At 39.7% G+C, this 21,261-nt stretch overlaps 1 protein-coding gene across 6 annotated transcripts in view; it reads left to right on the plus strand.

The window, feature by feature from the left end:
• Positions 1-21,261, plus strand: part of TBC1D1 (TBC1 domain family member 1) — a 199,740-nt gene that overhangs the window by 121,590 nt on the left and 56,889 nt on the right. For 3 of the 6 annotated variants that reach the window (XM_075194772.1, XM_075194775.1, XM_075194776.1), the window contains 9 exons: positions 124-228; positions 2,092-2,224; positions 2,824-2,915; positions 7,716-7,826; positions 9,337-9,462; positions 12,935-13,021; positions 13,960-14,246; positions 19,763-19,906; positions 20,615-20,731. In XM_075194772.1, the coding sequence (XP_075050873.1) occupies positions 124-228; positions 2,092-2,224; positions 2,824-2,915; positions 7,716-7,826; positions 9,337-9,462; positions 12,935-13,021; positions 13,960-14,246; positions 19,763-19,906; positions 20,615-20,731 (1,202 nt within the window). The remainder of the gene's footprint in view (positions 1-123; positions 229-2,091; positions 2,225-2,823; positions 2,916-7,715; positions 7,827-9,336; positions 9,463-12,934; positions 13,022-13,959; positions 14,247-19,762; positions 19,907-20,614; positions 20,732-21,261) is intronic. The other 3 variants (XM_075194774.1, XM_075194777.1, XM_075194773.1) reach the window with 2 other exon arrangements.

Here is a 21,261-nt window from a genome sequence, read left to right on the forward strand (position 1 = left end):
AGATTTATTATTCACAGTTGTTAATTTAAACTAAAGCCACGCATTATACTCGTTCCTATTTTTATACAGATAGACCATTTTGCTCTATACCGCAGGCTCTGAACTTGTGTTCTTTGTTTTTAGGGAATCCAGCATGCAGATCACTTTGGTTTCATCTGCAGGGAGTCTGTACAATATGGAGGTTGTCACTTTGTTTGCTATATATTTCGATGCACAAATGAAGCACTGGTAAGCACAATCTTCTGCAAATGTACGAGAATCCTTGGAAATTCTATACAGGTCAAGGGTAGACCGTTATTTCTGCATTGTTATATACTATAGAATATATTTTAAATAGTGTAGCATAGATCATTGTTAAAGTGGAAGTGCCAATTATTTATTTTTTTTAAATTGCAATAAAAGCCTATTTACTTGGTTCGAGGAGCCTCGGGTTTGTGGGGAACGACCCTAGGGGGTTGTAGGACCCTGGACCGGGATCCATCAGTATGTGCTTTCCAGGAGAATGTTCATGGGTACTTACAAACTGGGTGGTAATGCAGGTAATAAACACAATGGATACCAGCAATTTTGTCTTTTGAAAATGTTCTACTGCATAAATGGTAGCTGGGAATGTAAACTATAACTATAAAGCTATAGCTGTAGAAAACCCCCTTTAAAAAAGTGCTACTGTCCCATGTAATTTGCTTGAGGTAGGTTGATAGGACTTTGGCCCAGTTATAATGATAATACACTATTAAAATGGTTATTTAAATAGGGGTCACATCTCTACTTTGATGCTGGTTATAAGTTGTTTCATTGGAGGCTCATCCAAAAGCCCATTTCCTCCATATCGTCAAGTAAAATTGCTGTAGGATGATACTCTATTGACTCAAAAAGGAAGACCCAACTATGTTGGTTTTTTCCAAATAGGATGGTCCTGGGGTTGGTATGGTCTCACAGTGGAATTTCACATGAAATATCTTTGTGTTGTACTGCTTGATCTGTTTAATGAGGCTTTCTCAACGATTCTCTCAGCTATCTATGATAGAATCTCTTATTTTGGTCTTTCCTTTCTTTGTTTAAGTTAGATATAAACTTTTTAGCAAGGTTCCATGCTAGAGGACTGATCTGTCATTTCTTCAGTTATACACTTCAATCAGCCTGGCTTCATACTGGGGAAATTGACCTCCATAAACTTTCATAGAATATTTGAAATATCCAATGCCGCATGAAAATTATGTAGTGTAATTGTTTTCCTTAATGCAACCAAGACGTATGATTCTGTGAAGATAGACTTGGTTAGGTTTAGGTTTTGAGAGGATCTTATTAAGTGAATAGACTTGATGTACTCTATTGGAAAACATATCCTTTTCCGCTTACAAAAAGTATTCCCATACCTATTCACATGGTAAAGTATTTTTAAGAAACATTTGGATTTGAATTTGGGTGAAACTATGCAAAAGTCGCACACTCTTTTTAAAAATAAAGAGTGTGCCCAATTTGCGTTCTGACTTTAATTGTCTCAAAGTGTTTCTACTTGACAAACCATGTTGAATGAAGCGCTGTTCATAGCTAGGAAGAATCTTGCCCTCACACCTATCTCCCCATAAGCTCACAATAGATTACATCTTTGAATAGCCCCCTACTTATTTATAAGTCTGTTTTTACGTTCGGTTCTGCTTAGACAAATGGTCAATTGTTTGGCAGACCTGATATGATCTAGCACAGTGTTGGCTAACCTGTGACACTCCAGGTGTTGTGAAACTACAAGTCCCAGCAAACCCTTCCAGCAAGAAGCTGCTATATATTGGCAAAGCATGCTGGAACTTGTAGTTTCACAACACCTGGAGTGTCACAGGTTAGCGAACACTGATCTAGCATACTACAAACACATACATCACGGTACCTATGCCAAGTGACCTTAAAGAATTATTCTGTGTGTGCGATGTATGTTGAAGCCTGTGTATAATTTCTTTTGCTAACTGTTGCCCTCTTTCTTCTTCTGTGGATATAGCTTTCAGCTCTTGTATTACTCTGGGCTCCTCGGTAACGGAATGTATTGTTGTCCAGTGATGTGTTGATTATGGTTTAGACATAACCCTGTTATTACAGGTGGATGAGATCATGTTGACCCTGAAGCAGGCTTTCAGTTCGGCAGCTGTGCATCAGAGTTCGAGGAATCCTATGGCGCTGTGCGATGGCTGCCCCATGCAATGTATGCACAGACTCTGTGAGAAGATAGAAGGTACAAGACCGTGATCGTTTAAGACTAGTGCAAAAACACAAAGACTTAAAGAAGCATTTGTACATACCTATATTGTTTTTTAATTGGATGGCATTACGATGTCTCTGCCAAAACGAGTAGGTTACATGTGCAGTTCTCCAGGGTGTATATTAATATAAAGTGATTTTATCTTGTGCCTGTTGTCTGTAGCACTGCTAGTTATTGGAGATCTTTGACAAACCTTCCACAGGAATACATTATCTTGTTACTTACATGACGTGTGTCTGAGAACCACTCTGCACTTGTACCTTTCATGTAATACGTAAAAACTGCCCCCAGTACGTTTCCATGTCATTCTCTGTTACGCTTGTTGCAAATAGAGTTTCTACCACCCTCCAATTCAACACTAGTTTGTCCCTGTTCTGTCTTGTAATAATACACTGGTGTATTATCTATGCATCTACATTATCTGTTCACACACGTTCCGAAAATATAAATCTATACAGACATCCTATACGTGTGTGTGTATATAATGTGTACATCTTCATGTGTGTAGTGTTGACTGTATTTATAGTTTATTACCGGTGAGAATTTATTAGAGTTTCTATCTATTTATTTAGGTCTTCCTCCATCAAAAACCAAACTTGAGTTACAGAAACACATGACCACATTAAATAACCAGGAACAGGCCTCTGTGTTTGAGGAAGTACAGGTAAGCCTGTAAGTAACAGATACATGGCATTTCGAGATTGCTGTAACAATATCATTGTATATTACATGTCCAAGTTATAGGTAGCAGAATAGGGGACACGATGGCTTTGTTAAAGAGCTACTAAAATAATCAAAAATATATGTTTACTGTCACCCCTGTCGGTTACAAACAGGGGTGAGAGTAAAGTTGTGGGCTGCACCATTGTCCATGAGAATCAGGGGCGGATCTAGAAAACTACTGTACCCGGGGCGATTTAGGCCCCACCCCTTTCTAACAGTTTAGGTTGCCGACGGCTGCACAGTATGTGCAGGTCCGCGCAGCCATGACAGGCAGGGACAGTGTGCTGCCCGGCTGCTCTGATTGGGTTTTAAACACAATCAGAGCAGCCGGGCAGAACACTGTCCCTGCCTGTCACGGCTGGACGGACCTGCACATACTGTGCAGCCGTCGGCAGCAAGTGTCTGCTAGGGGGGGCGATCGCCCCCCCCCCCTGGATCCGCCACTGATGAGAATGCAGCTTATTGGTTTACTTGTTACTTATTTACTAGTGAATTTGGTAGAAAATATTCACAAAATGACTCCCTCCAACGTGTGCATGCGATGAGTATACTTAAAACCTTTCCTTCCATTAAACTGTTTTATTGGTCATAAGACAAGATCTGAGATTGTGTTGATTTGAAATAGGTGGGTATATCAACATATTTTTTGCTTTACTAGTTAGTTAAACCTTTTTAACTGTGGCACAATTGTAGCTCTGTGCTGAGCTGGGGTTTCTTTATTTCAAAACTGAAATGTCATGTTCTAGGTGTTGGTATCACTTTGGTACTGGTTTACAACCTGAAAGCCTATGGCTGACATGGATAATATATAATTATAAGTGTTTATGCAAATTCCAATCTATACGAAGCATACTTTCCTACATTCAAGTTTGGGAATCAGGGCAGCCCCCTCTGAAAGGGCGCGTGGTCACATCACATTAGGGGCTTGACCGCTGCATAATGGGCGTTGTCATGCTCTTGGCGGTGCCTCTAGCTCTTCTAAAGCGCTCGGCTGTCCCCAAAATCTCTCTCCTCCTCTTCCTTACAGACACTTCTGAGAAAGAAGTCTGTTTAAAGGAACACTAAACCCAGAAGTTGAAATTTTTAGAGATGACCCATGAAGGTAAAATACATTATCCTAAAATTCGTTGTTTAAAAAAATATAATAATAATAATAATAATAAAGTATTTGCTCCCTACTCAATTAAGAGAGATGGTGATCCTCCCACATCTCTAGAGCCATATCCTCATGGGATCTGATACAGAGAGCTAATTCTGTATGTATTGAAGTTGCCGTTTGTAAATCTTCCAAACTGTCTTCCCTACGGACATGGAAACCTGTTACTGAGCTTTGGGAAAGATGATAGGAATACTAGATTGAGTATGAACCCTTGTTAGATTTTTTATATATACAATCCAGCACAGTATTATTATAGAGCCTGTGATCTGTGATCTATATTAATGTAATGCATCTATGATACTGAATAAGGAAACCTGTTGAAATGTAAAATACAATTTTCTCTTTAGCTCTCAAGCTCACTTTTACCTGTTTATTATGTAATTTGCACAATTCATAACTTGCTTATGGTGATATCAATTAACCTTTATAACAGCAAGATCCGAAAGATACAAAGTGAGTAAATGTTTTACGTCACATGACTGTAAGCAAGATATCGACCAGCTATATTTAATGCATTTTAGGTCATGTGTCATTTATTGATTGGATGATGTTTATCCAATGTTATTATGTAACTGAAACATTTCTAATAAAAATTGTTATAAAAAATAAATTTAAAATACTATTCATATTTAATTTTTTTTACATGATGCAAATCACACAAACATGCTGTAACTGGTCCCAACCTAGTATGCTTGCTGGAAGTTGGTGAGAACACAATTATCTGATGGTCATCACGTGCTCATTGCACTTTATTAAATGAATCTTTGACAATGGCATGTTACTAAGTACCTACAGGAAGTTATCTTTAAAACACACTGTAAAAGTTACTTATCTGCTGAGCCTGATGGACCTATGAACTCTGGAATATTGAGCCAGTGCTTTCATTTTATAAAGTTTCCAGAGAGTCTCTGGTGTGTTTTGCTGACACCTGTAGCAAATTGTTAGCCCTAAGTGGGTCCTTTGTTTTTTGTTTTGGTTTGCAGTGATATATTGTGCTCATCTGGAAGTTCCGTCAGTCATTGCCTTCATGTTTGTTTTTTTCCAAGGATCTGGAATGTTTGCGTAGGTACATTCCTATATCTCTTGTTAGACTGCAAAAATGTATGTCCTTGTCTAATGCTGAAATATGAACAGCTTATTTAGGTTTAATGGTAGTGTTTCCTGCCGCAGGTCCTCTCTCAGTACTTGGTTGGACATTGTTGAGTGGGCTGTAAATAGATCAGGTTCAAGTGTCTACTCAGTGGAGCCCTTGGGGAAAATCTTGTTGTATAAGAAATGTGAGTGACACACTGCCATTGCTGTGTGCTCTAGACTGGACGAAGAAAAACTATTCATGCAATAGCTGCTGCCTTGTCTACAGAGGGGTTGCTATCTGAGCTTATTGCTATGAGGGTAGGTAGGGGTTGTCGGTGACTTCTTGCCAGAGTTAGTGTTGCCCAGGGTCTATAGCTGAGCCAGTTACCTGGTCAGTGACTTATGTATAGATGCTTTTCCTGAAGTTGTGATGTCCTGGTTTGCAAGCATTTTGGCCCTGGAGTGATTAATATTTCTAACAGTTATCGCTGTATCTTTTCATAAGTTTATATTTATAGACTGACTGAGAACACAGATTGAACTATTGTGCGCATTCTGTTCTTTACACAGTTGGTACAAAGGTAAGATTTACCTTTATCTTGGCAGTGTCAATGAATGTAAGTATGTTGCTAGAGGCATAGAACATACCTAGGTAGGAGGGATTATGGATACTTTTGGGTACTTACTAGGTATATATTTAACTTTTAAGATACTAAGGGCTAGATTTACTAAACTGCGGTTTTTAAAAAGTGGAGATGTTGCCTATAGCAACCAATCAGATTCTAGTTATTTAGTGCATTCTACAAAATGACAGCTAGAATCTGGTTGCTATAGGCAACATCTCCACTTTTTCAAATCCACAGTTTAGTAAATATACCCCATAGTCTTTAAACATTAACATCAAGGGATGTATGGTTGCTGGGTATTGTCAAGGCGCATACAGTAATCTGATATGTGAATCGTAATGTGCAGCCTTCTAGACAGATGGATCTATTCGCTGTATCTTCCATCTCCTCACTACCAATGTTTTCTTCATTCAAACTGCTCCTAACAATGGCGTTACCTCTTAAGTGAGTGGCAGTATAGAAGTTTTCAGTACCAACAAAAAAAAAAACCTGCTGAATGAAATAGAAGTTGCCATGTGCTGTCTGCACTTTTAGCTGTGCACTTTTTGTGCTTTGTGTGACTTTTTTTTTTTTTTTTTTTTTAATTATTTTCAAGCCAGCCCCACTGTGGGTGGATTCATTGCAGAAGATGCAGCTATGTAGCAAAGTTCCTAATTTCATTACCGTTCTTGTGCCATCCTGTGGACCGCGCACCTCTTCAGATCAGAGTAGCTGAAGTGTGTGTTTTTTCAGAAGATTATGATCGGATTATTTATTCATGTTTGCAGCATCCTGCAAAACTTTTAAAATGGGCACTTTGTATTGTTTTCCAGCTGTTGTATATAATTTGTATCCAAAAGTCTCCTAAAATTGGTTGTTTTATGTGGGGTAACTCTATACCGATTTTTGTATTTGATCCCGTCTTGGCTTTTTAGAGTTTGTAAATGATTTACACACCACTTGTAATGGGTGCATTTGTCCTGCACCCATGGTATAGTCTGTCTGAGAGAACGTAGAGTAACTGGCACTGCCGATTGCTGAATCCTATGTGGAACACCCTGATGGTACACAAGTGATCAAAGTGAAACCTGAATGGACCATGGATTAAGATAATAGGACATACTGCACTCGCCCTGATATCTCAGTATGAGCTCTTGGCTCATTCCTGATGGGGTTCAGTGATCTCCGATAATCTGGTTATGTTGCACTGATAAAGCGTACCAAGGGTGCAAGAAGACTGGCAGTGTGTACAAGGCCTTGTACTCGTGCATTGTTATGGTCTACGTGGCCTTCAAGAGATACTATCGTACATTTCATTGTGAAAACACCAACCATTTTAAGACTGATAATTTTGCTTTAAATACAGAAATTATAATGTACAGTAGAGAAACTTTGAACTATCTAGGACCTTTTGATACATAATAATGTATTTATAGAGAATTGCCATATGTAGGTTTAATCTAGTTTAAATATTGATAAACTGTGGCTTACCAGTTGTTGTTCAATTACAACTCCCATCTTGGTACGAAGTGACACACCTATGACCTAGTTGTATTTTTATATGTCTGTGTATAACACATACTTTAAACCAGGCCTGTCCAACCTGCGGCCCTCCAGGTGTTGTGAAACTACAAGTCCCAGCATGCCCTTCTAGCTATCAACTGGTTGTCTACTGGCAAAGCATGCTGGGGGTTGTAGTTTCACAGCACCTGGAGGGCCGCAGGTTGGACAGGCCTGATTTAAACCTTCACTATAAAGTTCTAGAACATGCATTTTTTTCAATAGAGATGTGCTATAAATATTTTTTTTTTTTTTTTTTTTACAAATCCTCTGTATTGTACATATACAAATCGGATGCTGCATTTTGTGATGTGAATAATCTATTTTTGTGTTTTTGGTTCAGAAAATACGCCCCCGATCCGAGCAGAGAGAGAATGAGCTGATTATCTCCCGGCTGAGGTGTCTGTATGAGGAGAAACAACGAGACCATGTCCACAGTATTGAACCAAAGCAGGTAACGTGTGTGCATTGGGATCTGCAGCCATGTTTGCTCATTCAGGTCAGCGACAGGTAACATTTGCTTTTTAAAAAGCCCAGCAAAACATGCAGCTTTCTTATGCTGACAGACCAATGTTTTTGAAAACATAAACCGTCTTCCCATTGATGTTTTGTCTATCCTTATAAGAGTCCGCTTCTCAATTTGGGCTTCCACTTTGGGACAGTTTTATAGCACTATGGTTATGGCGATTTGTCAAAATGAGAAAAATGATCTATATCCTATAGTAAAATATTGTTAATACAACCAGTTAACCATATTTACACCAGTGTCCAACTATTGTATTCTCTCTGCTGCCCGGCTGTTCGTCTTTTTGAAACCATCTAGACACCGTCTTAGGTCGGAATTTAGGTGACCGTGAAAAGGTAGATGCTACAGTGGCTGATGTAAAGCATCAAAGAGGCTTTGAATAGTCAGATTTTGCCCTGATGAGATGGCATAAATATCATCAATGTACTGTGTCCTTAAGATGATGTGGGTAATCACCATCTGACATACACAGACCAAATGTTCTTCACATTGATCACACTACAAGATTTGTGGTGAGATGAGCTACGTTGTAGCCCATAGCTATTCCTCAGCACTGAAAATAATATTCATCAAGGAACAGTAAAGCATTCAAGTCATTTTTCGGACTTATAACCTGGCTGGGTGTAAGGGTATCTGATGTACGCCTGACTTTAACCTGGTGTAGAGCTGAATGCACCTTGGCTCCTCATATGGGTTTAAATACATTTATTTATATGTGCATATTTTGAAATCTTTTTGACAAAAAAAAATAATTCTATGGCATTGTTACCCTGTTTAACTTGCCTTGGGAGTCATGTTGATTGCTCTGATATTTTAACATTATGGTACCAAAGAATAGATTTGTGTGTATGAAGTCTGGCAAGGCACAATTTCGGTGTAAAAGGAAATATTTTGTATCCCTGGAATGGAATGAGGCTTTTTTCTGTTTTTGATACAAAAGGAGTTGCAGTTCTCTCCTTTTTTTTTTTTAATTTATTTTATTTTATGTGGTTTGTCCAAACAGCAGTGTCTCGAAGATGTTTTTTTACCTATTCCAAAATCATCCTTGCAACGCCAAGTGAGTTACTTGCTCCCTGCTGGAGACCCAGCTATTAAGGGATTTCTCTATGACTGTATTTGTACACTGGTAGTTTCCTTAATAAAAAAAAAATATATCTATGAGAGTATCTGAGCAGGCATATACAACCCAGTAGTCATGAAGTTGTTTTTTGACCTATTGAGATATATCTATTAACGTGCATTTTAGTGTAGACTATAAGATTATTAGAATACACCATAACATGCAAAGGTTAAAAACTCTGGTGAATTCTTATACCCTTATAAGTGACAATACGAGATCTGTTCTTAATATTACGCAGGAAATGTTAATAGATTTTGTTTTGAATTTATATATTAAAAGCTCTAACTGTAATCCTGTTTTTTTATGTTTTGTGTGTAGGTTTCTCAGGTAACAGACAACTCCCTGAACGAGCTGCAGAGCAGTGCCCCCCGCTTCAGACTAGAACAACTAAGGAGCAAAGCAAAGAGATCGATAACGGAATCTCTAGAAAGTATTTTATTAAGGGTAATTATTTGTACCTTTTTATTGTAATCCCTGTAGCCTCCCATGTTCATATGAATGTACTAAGCATATCATTTCTGCAGGGAATAAACAGATTTTCCATACAGCCACTTCTAATTTTCCACTTCGACCACTAATAATGTGAACTGAAGACTAAGGGTCAGTAGGTTTTTTTTTTAGTGTAGAAAGATATTATTTACAAGATTTGTGGGACCTGTGTATATAGGTGTTGATTGGGTAGAATAGGAAGTTTAAGGTGTTTCAGGAATTTTATAAGCTTGCCTAAAGAGGTGAGTTTTCAGGTAACACTTTTATATGGTTGGAGGCTAGGGGAAAGTCAGGTGGTTCAAAGGTTGGAATTCCACAGAGCAGGTGCAGCCTGAGGAAAGTTCTGTAACCAGGAATGGGAGCAGGTAACAAATGTCGATAAGAGCTGATCATAGGCAGAGTGGAGGGGTCAAGTTGGGATTTATTTAGAGTGAAGAAATATATGGAGGTGTAGTTTTTATTAATGGATGTAACAATAATCCAATGTAGGCACCGACCGAGCGGAGCAGCAATAAAACATTGCTTGCCAAAGAAAGTTAATATATAGAACGGCAAAACCAGTTACATAGGGTTATCCTTTTATGTGGGGTTCTTGTAATGAATGGAGCCTCCAAAGCAGCATCTTTACATAATGGGCAAGGGGTCCATGAGGTATCTCCCCATTATACCTAAATTAAATTAGAAATAAGCGCACATACACTTCTTGCATAAAAAATGCACAAAGTATTTATCAAAAACAATGATATACAAAAATATATTTACTTGATCTGGCATAGTCCGGCACTGGCTGTGCTTCCCAAAAATTCAGATGGGGAGGAATAAAGGGAGACCAGGTATCTTGGTGTTTGAGCCGTTTGACAACCTGCGACTCTTCTGTTCTTGATACACGACGGCTGGAGAAACTGGTTGTATAATTGTTCCAGGCATCAAGTTCCAGCATCCTAGCACTTAAACTTTCACTACAGCTAGAGAAGCACCAGTTGCCTAAACTGCATCACTATTAGACAACGCGTGGCTCTCCATACTTTGCCTACATATATTACACATTTTTCCTTCTCACCTGCCAGACCCACACGTCTGTATCATTTCCTCTTGCTTTACATATTAGAATAAGGCTGTCAGAAAGGGTCTGTGGATAGTGCTGATTACAATTTGCAGAAGCCAGTGATCACTGCAAGAACAGATAACTCTGAAAAGAGGCCCCTGCTTGGCGCATCACGATGTTAGCGGAGAGCTGCAATACAAGACTGCAGCTCTCCACTGGATTACAAAAATGGCACCTGGCAGGAATAAGCAGAGTTGCTTCACCTGTATTAAATTAATAAATGATAACCTGTTGTATTATATTTCTATAAAAAAAATAAAAAACCTTTTTAACATATTGCATAAGCAATTCTAGGACGCCTGGCATTGAAGGGGTTAACTAGAAGAGCATGGATGAGCTGTACAGTACATGTTAGAATACATACAAATTAGAGTCTTTTTAGAATTTGTTTTTGTATGGTTTTGTGAAGATCATGTTCCAATTTCCCTGTGCCCGTCCTGACCATTCACGTGTGGCTTTTATTAGTATACGGATCTTTCTGCTATCGTTTGTTAGGAAACACAGTAAAGCTGCCCTCTGCTAACAGGGAATTACAGGGAGTGAGCAAAAAAAGAAGTGGACACATTTTTGTTTTTAATACGGATTACATTCTTAGAGATAAACCAGAGTGCACATACGTATATTACAGCACAAACATAATAATAGAACCTTCAGTCTTATTTGAATTCTTTTATTTTTCATAGGTTGATGACACAGATTGAAGTGTAGATATAGAAATCAGACTTATCCATGTGCTGCCTGTTTCTGGCACTACCATTCTGGCATCTGTATTAGTCCGTAATGCCAAAGCTAAAATAAAATGAGAGAATTTGTTCTACAAATCCTTGCAGCATCCAGGGTGGCATTATATTCTGAGTAGAAGGAGTTTAACTATTCAGTGGTTTATTAGCTGTGGTCTTTATTAAGCATTAGACATTAGGAGGGGTGTGTCTGTTCCCCAAAGTCCGTCATTGTGTAATCCACCTATTTTTCATATCTGATAAAAACATATTCTATGATTCCTCATGGGGTCCCAACCAAGCTATTGTAGAACACCAATCTGCAGCTACTTCTGTGACTACTACAACAACCAGGGAGGGCTGGCAAATTTTAGTCCGGGGAGCATGACCAGACTCGGCAGCCTATATGCAGATGACCCAGCTCAAGTTAGCCCACTATGGGACCAGCCTGGGGGGCAGATGCCACCATGCCCCCCCAGCCCAGCCTGCCCCTGGCAACAACTGTGACTGTTTTGGAAAGGTTTTTAATTAATTATAAAAAGTGGTATATTAATAGAATATGTACTCTAGATGCATAAATGTGACTCTGAGGGAATTATTTAGTTTCACGGCAATGTGCAGTTGGGATTGGTTTTTGAATTATTATTCTTTTATTGTACAGAGTGGGAGATGAAGGCTAAATTCCCATGAGTAAAAACCTAAGTGCACTTACCATAGACAGTTGCACTTTAAGGTTTTTGTTATAGATATATTTGACTCGCTAGTGGTTTACTTCTGCTAGTCTTCTCTCTGGAGTGCCAGATACATATCAAAAGGCAGGTGAGAGACCAGCAGCTGTAACTTTGGCAAATGGAATGACCAGTTCCGTTCCGTCTTCCAAGCGCGCTTCTGTCCATGGATTGGGGTAGTCTTTGTCTTTATTATGATAGTATAGGAACAGCAATTATTAATATTGGTGGTTTGTGGTTCCTATTGTGCGACCCCAGGCTCCCCCCTCCCCCCCCCCCCCCATAAAAATAGCAGTGCTGATGCAACTCTAAGCGGATATAAAATATATGGAGTTTTTTAGTTTTCATGTTATATTTATTAACACTGAAAACACAGATCTTATTTATTTATTTTTTTATGTGAAAACAAACAAAACAAAATGAAAATAAAACGCATAATCCACAAAATCTCTACTTTATAATACACAGATGTTCCTAATGGATACAGTTGGTGATACCACTTTTCATCCCCTTATTGAGTTATGAATACTTATGAAGCAGTGGCGTTAAGATCGCATGGGTCCCCAGTTACCATGCCAGTTTAAGTGTTTTCCTTCTTTAGGAATGTTCCTTGTGGCTTTGAAGTCTTAGACTGTATGAATTTATTGCGCTAATTCTGTGTAACCTGATTGGAGTTCTTACTGCCAGGCTGTCTAGCCAGCTGAAGGGTAACGCCCCTTATGTCTGCTCTCCTATGTGATGGCTTCTCCACTAAGGGTAATGTGCAGCCTCACTGAGGGATGTAAAATAATACTGGTCGTATAACACTTGAATATGCATACTGTGTATAAGTGTGTGTGTGTGTATTTGTGTAACTGCTTTCTATAACTTTACAGGGGAGTAAGAGCCGAAGCCAGCAGGACAGCTCGGGTAGCATGGAAGATGACGGCATACTATGCACTCCGCTGGAATACAGTAGTAAGGTAAATCCTGTAGTACTTGCAGGGGTTGTCCCCTTTTGACAAACCCATTATCACAAAAGCTTAACCAGTATATAAAATACTTTTACTAACCTACAAGGCCATCAACAAAGCTGCACCAACATACATCTCCTCTCTTGTCTCGAAATATCTCCCAACTCGGCAACTCCGTTCTGCACAAGATATGCGTCTCTCATCCACACTCATTACATCCTCCCATTCCCGGTTCCAGGACTTTTTTCGGGCTGCACCCACTCTATGGAATTCTCTCCCTCGCACAATAAGACTCTCCTCTGGTCTACAAACTTTCAAGCGTTCTCTGAAAACCTACCTCTTCAGACAAGCTTATAATATTCCTCAACCACCCTCTTAATCTCACTACCTTACCCTATTACCCATTACACAATTTCACACAAGACAACTACCCCCTGACCAACATTGTTGTGTGACAGGATCATTTAGCTTATGAGTCACTTTTACCTTTACAGCCTGGCTGGGCCGAAATGCAAAATGTAGACTTAGCCTCATGTGTCAAACTCCCATTGTCCCATAGATTGTAAGCTTGTGAGCAGGGCCTTCTCACCTCTTTGTCTGTTTTACCCAGTTTGTTTATTAGTTTACTATGTTTGTCCCCAATTGTAAAGCGCTACGGAATATGTTGGCCCTATATAAATAAATGATGATGATGCTATTAAATTGCCCTTCGTCTATCTCTGAGTGTGTTTGTTAGGGTATTGGGGACTGATGTGAATGAGTTCTTTGTACAGCACTGCGGAATTAGTGGCGCTATATAAATAGCGGATGATGAATTGATAGGCTGCATTCTTATGATGATGTGACTGGTACATTTATAACAATTTTTGTCTTATAATGTCTTACTATGCTTTGATCCTTTTCTTTGTTAAGGAAAGGTTTATCTTCTCTTCTCTTTGTGCATTCAGTGTGAAAACTCTGCTTCGCTATGTGACCTAGAACCAGCGTTTTCTCCTGAACTGCCTCTAAAGACTCACGGTTCCACGGGTGATTTACCAAAGGCAGCAGAGACCTTCCCCTCTGAGCATCCTGGAGAATTATCTCATCAAGGATTCCGACGCCGAGCTAACACGTTGAGTCATTTTCCTGTCACATCTCCGGATTTACCAGAGCCTGTGCAGAAAACCCCATCTGTTCCACAGAGGAAGCTTATGCGGTATCACTCCGTGAGCACAGAGACACCGCACAAAAGAAAGTGAGTACCGTTTAATTGTGTTTATATTAATGCAGTCAGGGATTAGACACTAAACTCTGTCAACCGAACTAGAAAGCAGCAACATCATTTTTTTTTTTTTGCTATTTAATGTTACAGTATTTTCTTGTGGCATTAACACAGCAGAATCCTCGTTTATCTGGACTTTAAAGCTTCTGAGAGATGCATTGATCAGGAAAAGTCACACAGATGGCCCAAGACTTTCAGTAATACATATGCAATTTAGTATTTTTAAAACATGCTACTTGGAATGATTTTTTTTTTTTTTAACTTTTTGTTTATATTCTGGCTACGTAGTAATGTACACTGAGGGAAAGATTCAACACTATACACTTGTTTAAACTGCAATGCTTTTAAATTAATCATATATTGATTAAAATGATTTTATTAATGAACTTGCCTACCCAGCAATTCCTGTACTGCCACCGGCAGGCTCTCCATACTGTTCAGTTTCTGGATCTCCAGAACATGGACATTACTAGAATTTGCCAGATCCGTGATTCCACGTTGCTTCTCTGCTTCCTTGGTATATGCTATATGTGATAAATCATTATAGTGATTGACTAACCCCTGAATACTGTGATGCGGGGGCTGTGCCGTAACCAGACGGTGCAATCGGCTTGGTCGAGTACCGAAGTTTGTATAAGAAGCAAAATGTATATATGATTCTTGCTGTTGTTTCACTTCTAAGCTCTCTTAAAGCTGCTTTACACCTACAGTGGTGAATGTTTTTGTTCACTGCTTTAAAATGGCTGCATCATGGGGATGTGATTTTGGCTTTCCACATAAGTTCACCTGCTCCTACCCCCTTCCAGAAGTCACACAGCCCCAGTTTTGTGCCAGGGCTTTGAGACTAACTGCAGAGTCAGGGGACAAACAGCTGCACATAGCACTCGGGAGGGGGTATTATTATTATTAAGCTAGGTGGTAATGAATTAATACTGTTTTTGTTGCACTCTTATAGCCATTCAGCCCTCAAAATAGCTTCCTCCACTATGTACAGGCCATGGATGCACTTTATCTACTTTGTGTGTGCAGTAATTTAGTTTGTATAATAAGTTGAGGGGGCATGGCTTGGTGTCCAAGATGGTGGGTCAGACTTTTTAGCTGTCCTGCTCGGAGATATCTTCCTCCTTGGCACAACCAGCCTGCATCTGCTCCTAACTGTGCCTACATAATACTGCTAGGTGGCGGAGATACCACACAATTTCATTCTGCAATCACTGCCATTCTGGAAGTAGTAGCCGCCTGGTGCCACCTAGAGGATTCAGATTGTCATTGTTTTGTAAGGTGCCATATAGCTCCGCGGTTCCAGACAGTGGGGATGGCGGATGGTGTGGTTAATAATCAAGTGTCCATCAATTAAACATGACACTTGTCAGGGCAGAATCTAGAATTTGTTTCTCTTAATTTCAAAATGTTATTAAACAGGCCTGGTCAATGATGAAGGCACAATGTGGAGAGAAGATGCCAAAGCAACATATTTTATTTGGCTTCTTGTGGAATACTCTTTGGGGCTTCTTTAGAATACGTGGCAGATCCAGCTGGAGGTTGGATAAGCCATGTTGCTATGGAAGAGGTGACAATGCAGGAGAATACTGGCTGCTTTTACATGTAGCTTAGTTTTATCAAGTTGTTTTTTTTTTTTTTTTTTTTTATACATTGTTTTATCAAAGCTGTATCCTTTTTAAATCAAGATTGTCAAAAACCTCACCACCACTTGTACATAATTAATAATTCTTCTGTGAGTAGATTGATAATAATCCGCATCTCACAATATTTTCATAAACCTGCTGCCACTATCATAGGCTGCAGATTTGTACTGTCACGTCAATTTATAATTGCTTGAGTTTGTCAGGCAATGTTCTACACATAAGGAACGGTGGGTGTAAGATATCATTTCATTTTAAACTCCTGTTTTTTTCTCTCTGAAATATATTACATAATAGGATCCATGGACGTGTGATATTAAATAACAAGCAATATGTAACCCAGCAGTAATTACTAGTAAAAAATACCCCTTCGGTGTATGGAGGTTTTAAAAAATAAAACAAAAATAAGTAAGCGAATTTCTGGTATGTAATGGAAGCCTTCTTGCCTTATAGCGGTGTATATATATTTAAGTGGCAAACAAACCGCTATCAGGCGGTGATAGCTGTCTGGCCTGACAGAGAGAGGAGTGATCAATAACATTTACTCACATCAACAGCTGTGTATTTAGTGAGAGGAGGATAAGCTGAATTCAGGGAATGGGTGTGTTTTAGTAGGGAGCTGGCATGTCCTCTGTGGAAGGTTTAAGAGAATGAGGGTGAAAAGCTGGATTGTGACACAAGCTGCACACAAAGTGCAAGAGAGGTTGTGGATTGCAGAATTGTAAACCAGTCCAGCTCTCCACTGGGAACCTTCACTTTCTGCAGGCCTTGGACCCTTCTGATCCACTATTTCTTTGGTGTAGGAAGTGGGTTTGTGCCATCATTCACTAGTGATTTGGGGAGGAATACTAGGGATTCCCCCCAAAGGCTCTGTCATCGCCATTATTTGAATCCAGGCATTGGCAGTGTGCTGAACAAGATTGGGGGGGGGGGGATAAAGAGCACCGCCGGTACTAGCGACCGATATGCAATAGAGACAGCATTATCCTAGTGACCACAATACCACAATACAATGCAGAGGGTATCCTCCTAGTGACCAATATGCAATAGAGAGAACCTCATTCTAGTGACCAATACGCAGTAGAGAGGGCATTATCCTAGTGACCGATATGCATTGCAGAGAGGGCATCATCCTAGTGACCAATACGCAGTAGAGAGGGCATTATCCTAGTGACTGATATGCATTGCAGAGAGGGCATCATCCTAGTGACCACAATACAATGCAGAGAGCATCCAAGTGATGTCCATATCATACACAGTCAGATATGCAGCCTCTGCTCTGCAGCCTGGGTTCAGGCTGCCTTTTGCACAGGTTTCCTTCACCAGGGGAGGGAGACACAGAATACACCTGAGAGTGGTTTATATATTTACTCATCTGCCTGAGGTACTTGAATCCAGTTTCCTTTTCTATCTGCTTCAACCACATGTGATTGCCTCCCTCTTCTCACCACAACATTGGATCAATTCTTAGGCCCCAACTTCCGTGTCATGGAAGTTGTTCACAAAGAACAGTTGCCCTCCTCTTCCTCCTCCTCCTTCAGTTAAGGTCCACATTGTTCTTGTTTTTTTAATTCCAATTCTATTAACCGAATCTTATACATTGATGTCTTTAACTAAGCATGTATTTGCTCTTCCTGATCCATTATTAACTGTCCATTTGTTGTGAAATCCACCTGGCACACAAGGGTGATGCCCTCCTCCTCCTATTGCTCTGCATCATGACTCCTGCTAGGAAAGCACTGGGGTCTCTGTACTTCCTAATGGCACTACACCCATTCCACACTCTCTGGTAACCTCACAGCCCCCTGACTCCTTTGTGCCTCTACAGACAGAGAGTGGATTGGATGGATTTAGTGAACAACTCGCTAACCAAGCCATGTCCAGCGGGACAGACCTCTCAACTGTCCCTGTAGTCAGGATAAAGTCCTTGCTGAGCAGGACATTCACTGACTATTGAGACTGCCCCACCAGAATCAGGACTGTTGGCAAGCTGACCTGCTCTCCCCTACCTGATCTTGCAGCTTTCGCTACCTGCTGGTGCCCTGTGCTCAGTTTGTTGCCTACGGTTTGCCTTCAGTAGGCACACCTTACTGCATTTAGTCTTTTGCTTGTCTGGGGTGTCCCCACGTTATCTGCACATAGCACAGTGCACAGCGTAGCCAAACTGAGCAGGATGTTCAAGAGAAGCACAGAGCATGTCAGGAGACAAGTATGCTGATTTGTGGGAGACAAAAGTGACCGTGTGTGATTTGTTTAGTGAGGACAATTGTCCCAATGTGAGGAGAGTAATGGGGGCCAGCAGGAGGCCATGGGCTCCTGCCAATCTGATGCATGAAGATTGTGGGGTCAAAAGCACACCTAGATGAGGCAAAGTTTTACATCCAACTTGTTAAAACATCGTCAGGACTGTAGAGCTTGAGCTGTGTATGTTACATGGAGAAGGGTAACCCGGCCAGTAGTCTGCTTAGGCCCATGTATCAGATTTATGGTACACATACACTCTGGACAATAAGACACTTTGCATGTCCTGTTTTGTTAAAAGTAGTATCTCATAGATCACTTCACATGTACAGATTATTCAGATCGGGGGGATATATCTATTTGCTGCGACATACTTTGCAGTATATCGCTATAGAGGGTAATGTGTGCTTTTCATGGCAAACAAGTCTCTCACAGTACGGGTCTGTACAGCCTAGTTCAGGAGACTATAGTTTGTCTGCATTGTGCACTGTCCCATTTGTTACACAGACTAATATTTACACTTGCTGTGTACATTGGAAACGTGGCTCATTTTACTGTTCTTTTGTTTTGCTTTTCGTTTTTTTAACATTCGCTTCATGATCTAATGTTTTTTGTTTTTACGCATTAATTAATATGCAACTCACAAATAAAGAACAGTAGTCAACAATAACGGTTCCAGAGAACCAGTAAAGCAACTCGGCACCTACAATGTTTTTTCTTGTACAGAAGAAACATATACCTCGCTTCATGATCTCTTGGTTAAGGAGAAAATATAGAGCATAGAAGCAGTCATACGTTTTTATAGTACAGGTATTGAAATCTCCATGAACTCTGTATCCTGAACTTTCGGAAAATTCGAAAACACCAAAATTAAAAACTGCTGTCTGTTAGTGATCATGTCATAGGGACAGACATGATCATACTCTGGAATACAGATGCGTGAAAATTGTTTAGCCGTTGGAAATATATTCACCGGTTCGTAGCCCTGAACATGTTTGCAGTACAGACATCGACAGACCACAAGTCGAGCTGTGGGGGTAATTTTGCATTTGTTAAACATTCAAGGTTTGCGTTAACAATTAGCATTTTAGCTGCCCAAATTTTAATTCTTCCATTATTGAGCAACTGGCTCACCTGTGTGCAAAGAGGCTCAAGCATGGTCAAACATGGCTGGATATAGTAGCACCTGTTCCACATTTTGTTTTAATTTTTTATTTAAATTTTTTGTTCTAAAATTTGCCGAAATTTCTCGAATTTTAGACCAGATTCGCTGAACTGGTTTGAGAATCGAAACGGGACTGGTTCAGGCATCTCTCTACTCTACACTAGAAGCAAGACATGTACAGGAGTTTATGTCCCAGGCAAATCACACACCATTTCAAATGTGGGTGCTGTTCAAACGCATACTTTTATATTTAGCGTTGTTGGCCTATACATACCTTGTGAGGGATCAAAATGAATTTTATGGGTAAGAAAAGTGACTGACTAACGAAAAAAATAAGTGCGTTCACCTACCATACAATTTTTTACCTGTGCTGCAATCTCTCTCCACCACTCCCCTCCCTCCTCCCTCCCTCCCTGCCGGGATGGAATGTTGGTGTCTAGTTCCAGCGAGCCTGACAGCAGCTCATCGCAGTGTGCAGAAGCTGCCCCTTCTCCTCCTGTCACTGCAGCCTCTTCCCCAATATTTCTCAAAAAACTAAAGCTGAACTCAAGCGGAGAGCCAGGTGGCCCAGTCCCACACAAGAGGTGAGCAGCAAAGTCATGTTCTCATGGGTTTTGTCAGCATGGTTTGTAGCTTGGCTGTCATAAAATGCGACTACACCTTGTATTGAGCTGTCTCTGCATGTGTGGGAGGCTTTTCAGATTTTGCAAAAGTGTATTTGAAAAAACAGATGTGAAGACTTGTAAATATTATATATTTTTTTTTTTGTCATTTTTGCTTTTTCTGAGTTTTTTAAATAAAATTAAAACCGCAACAAAAGTAGTGTGGTTTGAAGTGCTTTTTCTGGTCACTCCCAGGTATGTGTTTAGGGTGTTAGTAACACATAATTCTCTTGGGCTTGTCTATTTGACATTTGAGGGTCAGATCTTTGCCATGGTTATCTGATAACGAACTAATAGAGAGAGCATTGGGTGGTGGTATTTCTGCTGTCTGTAATACAAATAATCTGGTATAAATGGTTGTCTGTCCCAAATGAACTGCTAATATTAAATTATGATGTTAAACTGAATATAAATACCATTTTTTTTAAAAGAAACAAAACTAAACCACAAGCTTTTAATGTGATGCTGTTGAAAAACAAGAGCGTTTTGTGTGCCACTGACCAATTTTAGGCTTAAAAGTGTATCAGATCTCTTCTTGTATATTTTTTTTTTTTTTTTTTTTTTTTTTTTTTATACCTTTGCTTATTATTGTTTCCTTTCATTTCTACTTATTCTGACCTGTGCTCTCAGCCTTTTCTACCGCTCTTCTCTGCGAAAGAAGCTTCATTCTTCTTCCTCTGTGCCAAACTTTCTAAAGTTTCTGGCTCCTGTAGCAGAAAATAGCACAGCTGAGTTTAACAAAGAACGGTAGGTCTTCTGTACCCTCATGTCACTTTGTTCTTCCAGGGCAGCTGTTTGTTTTGTCCACTGTACTTTACACATCAAGTGTTTTTATTTTTGCATTATACATTATTAAAATGCATTATTCGAGTCCTGATTATCATATTTTTTTTGTTTCGTTTGGTGGGAGATGCCTCCCTTTGAAGGGATTATACCAGGGTTGATAGAGAGAGAAGGTCATGTTTTATATTCATTTTAATAACCTACATCAGTTTTCTAAATGATTTCAAAGTCTAGGAATCCACAATTTTAAGTTTGTAAAGAATCCCGAAGAGTTTTAGCCCCACAAATAGAAGAGTGTATACATGGACTTCAGTGACTTCAAATTTGGCCTAACACACTTACCTGAAAAACTCTCATTTTTGGGATCTCCGTTGTTAATTTGTAATTCTGAAAAATGAATCCTCTAATAGGGGTAGTGTTCATTTATTAATATTTCACCTGCTCCTCAACTAGCTGAGCATTTTTCCGTCTGAGCACCCCACAATGTTTTTGTT

The sequence above is a fragment of the Mixophyes fleayi genome, chromosome 1, assembly GCF_038048845.1.
Source record: "Mixophyes fleayi isolate aMixFle1 chromosome 1, aMixFle1.hap1, whole genome shotgun sequence".
Taxonomy (NCBI): Eukaryota; Metazoa; Chordata; class Amphibia; order Anura; family Limnodynastidae; genus Mixophyes; species Mixophyes fleayi.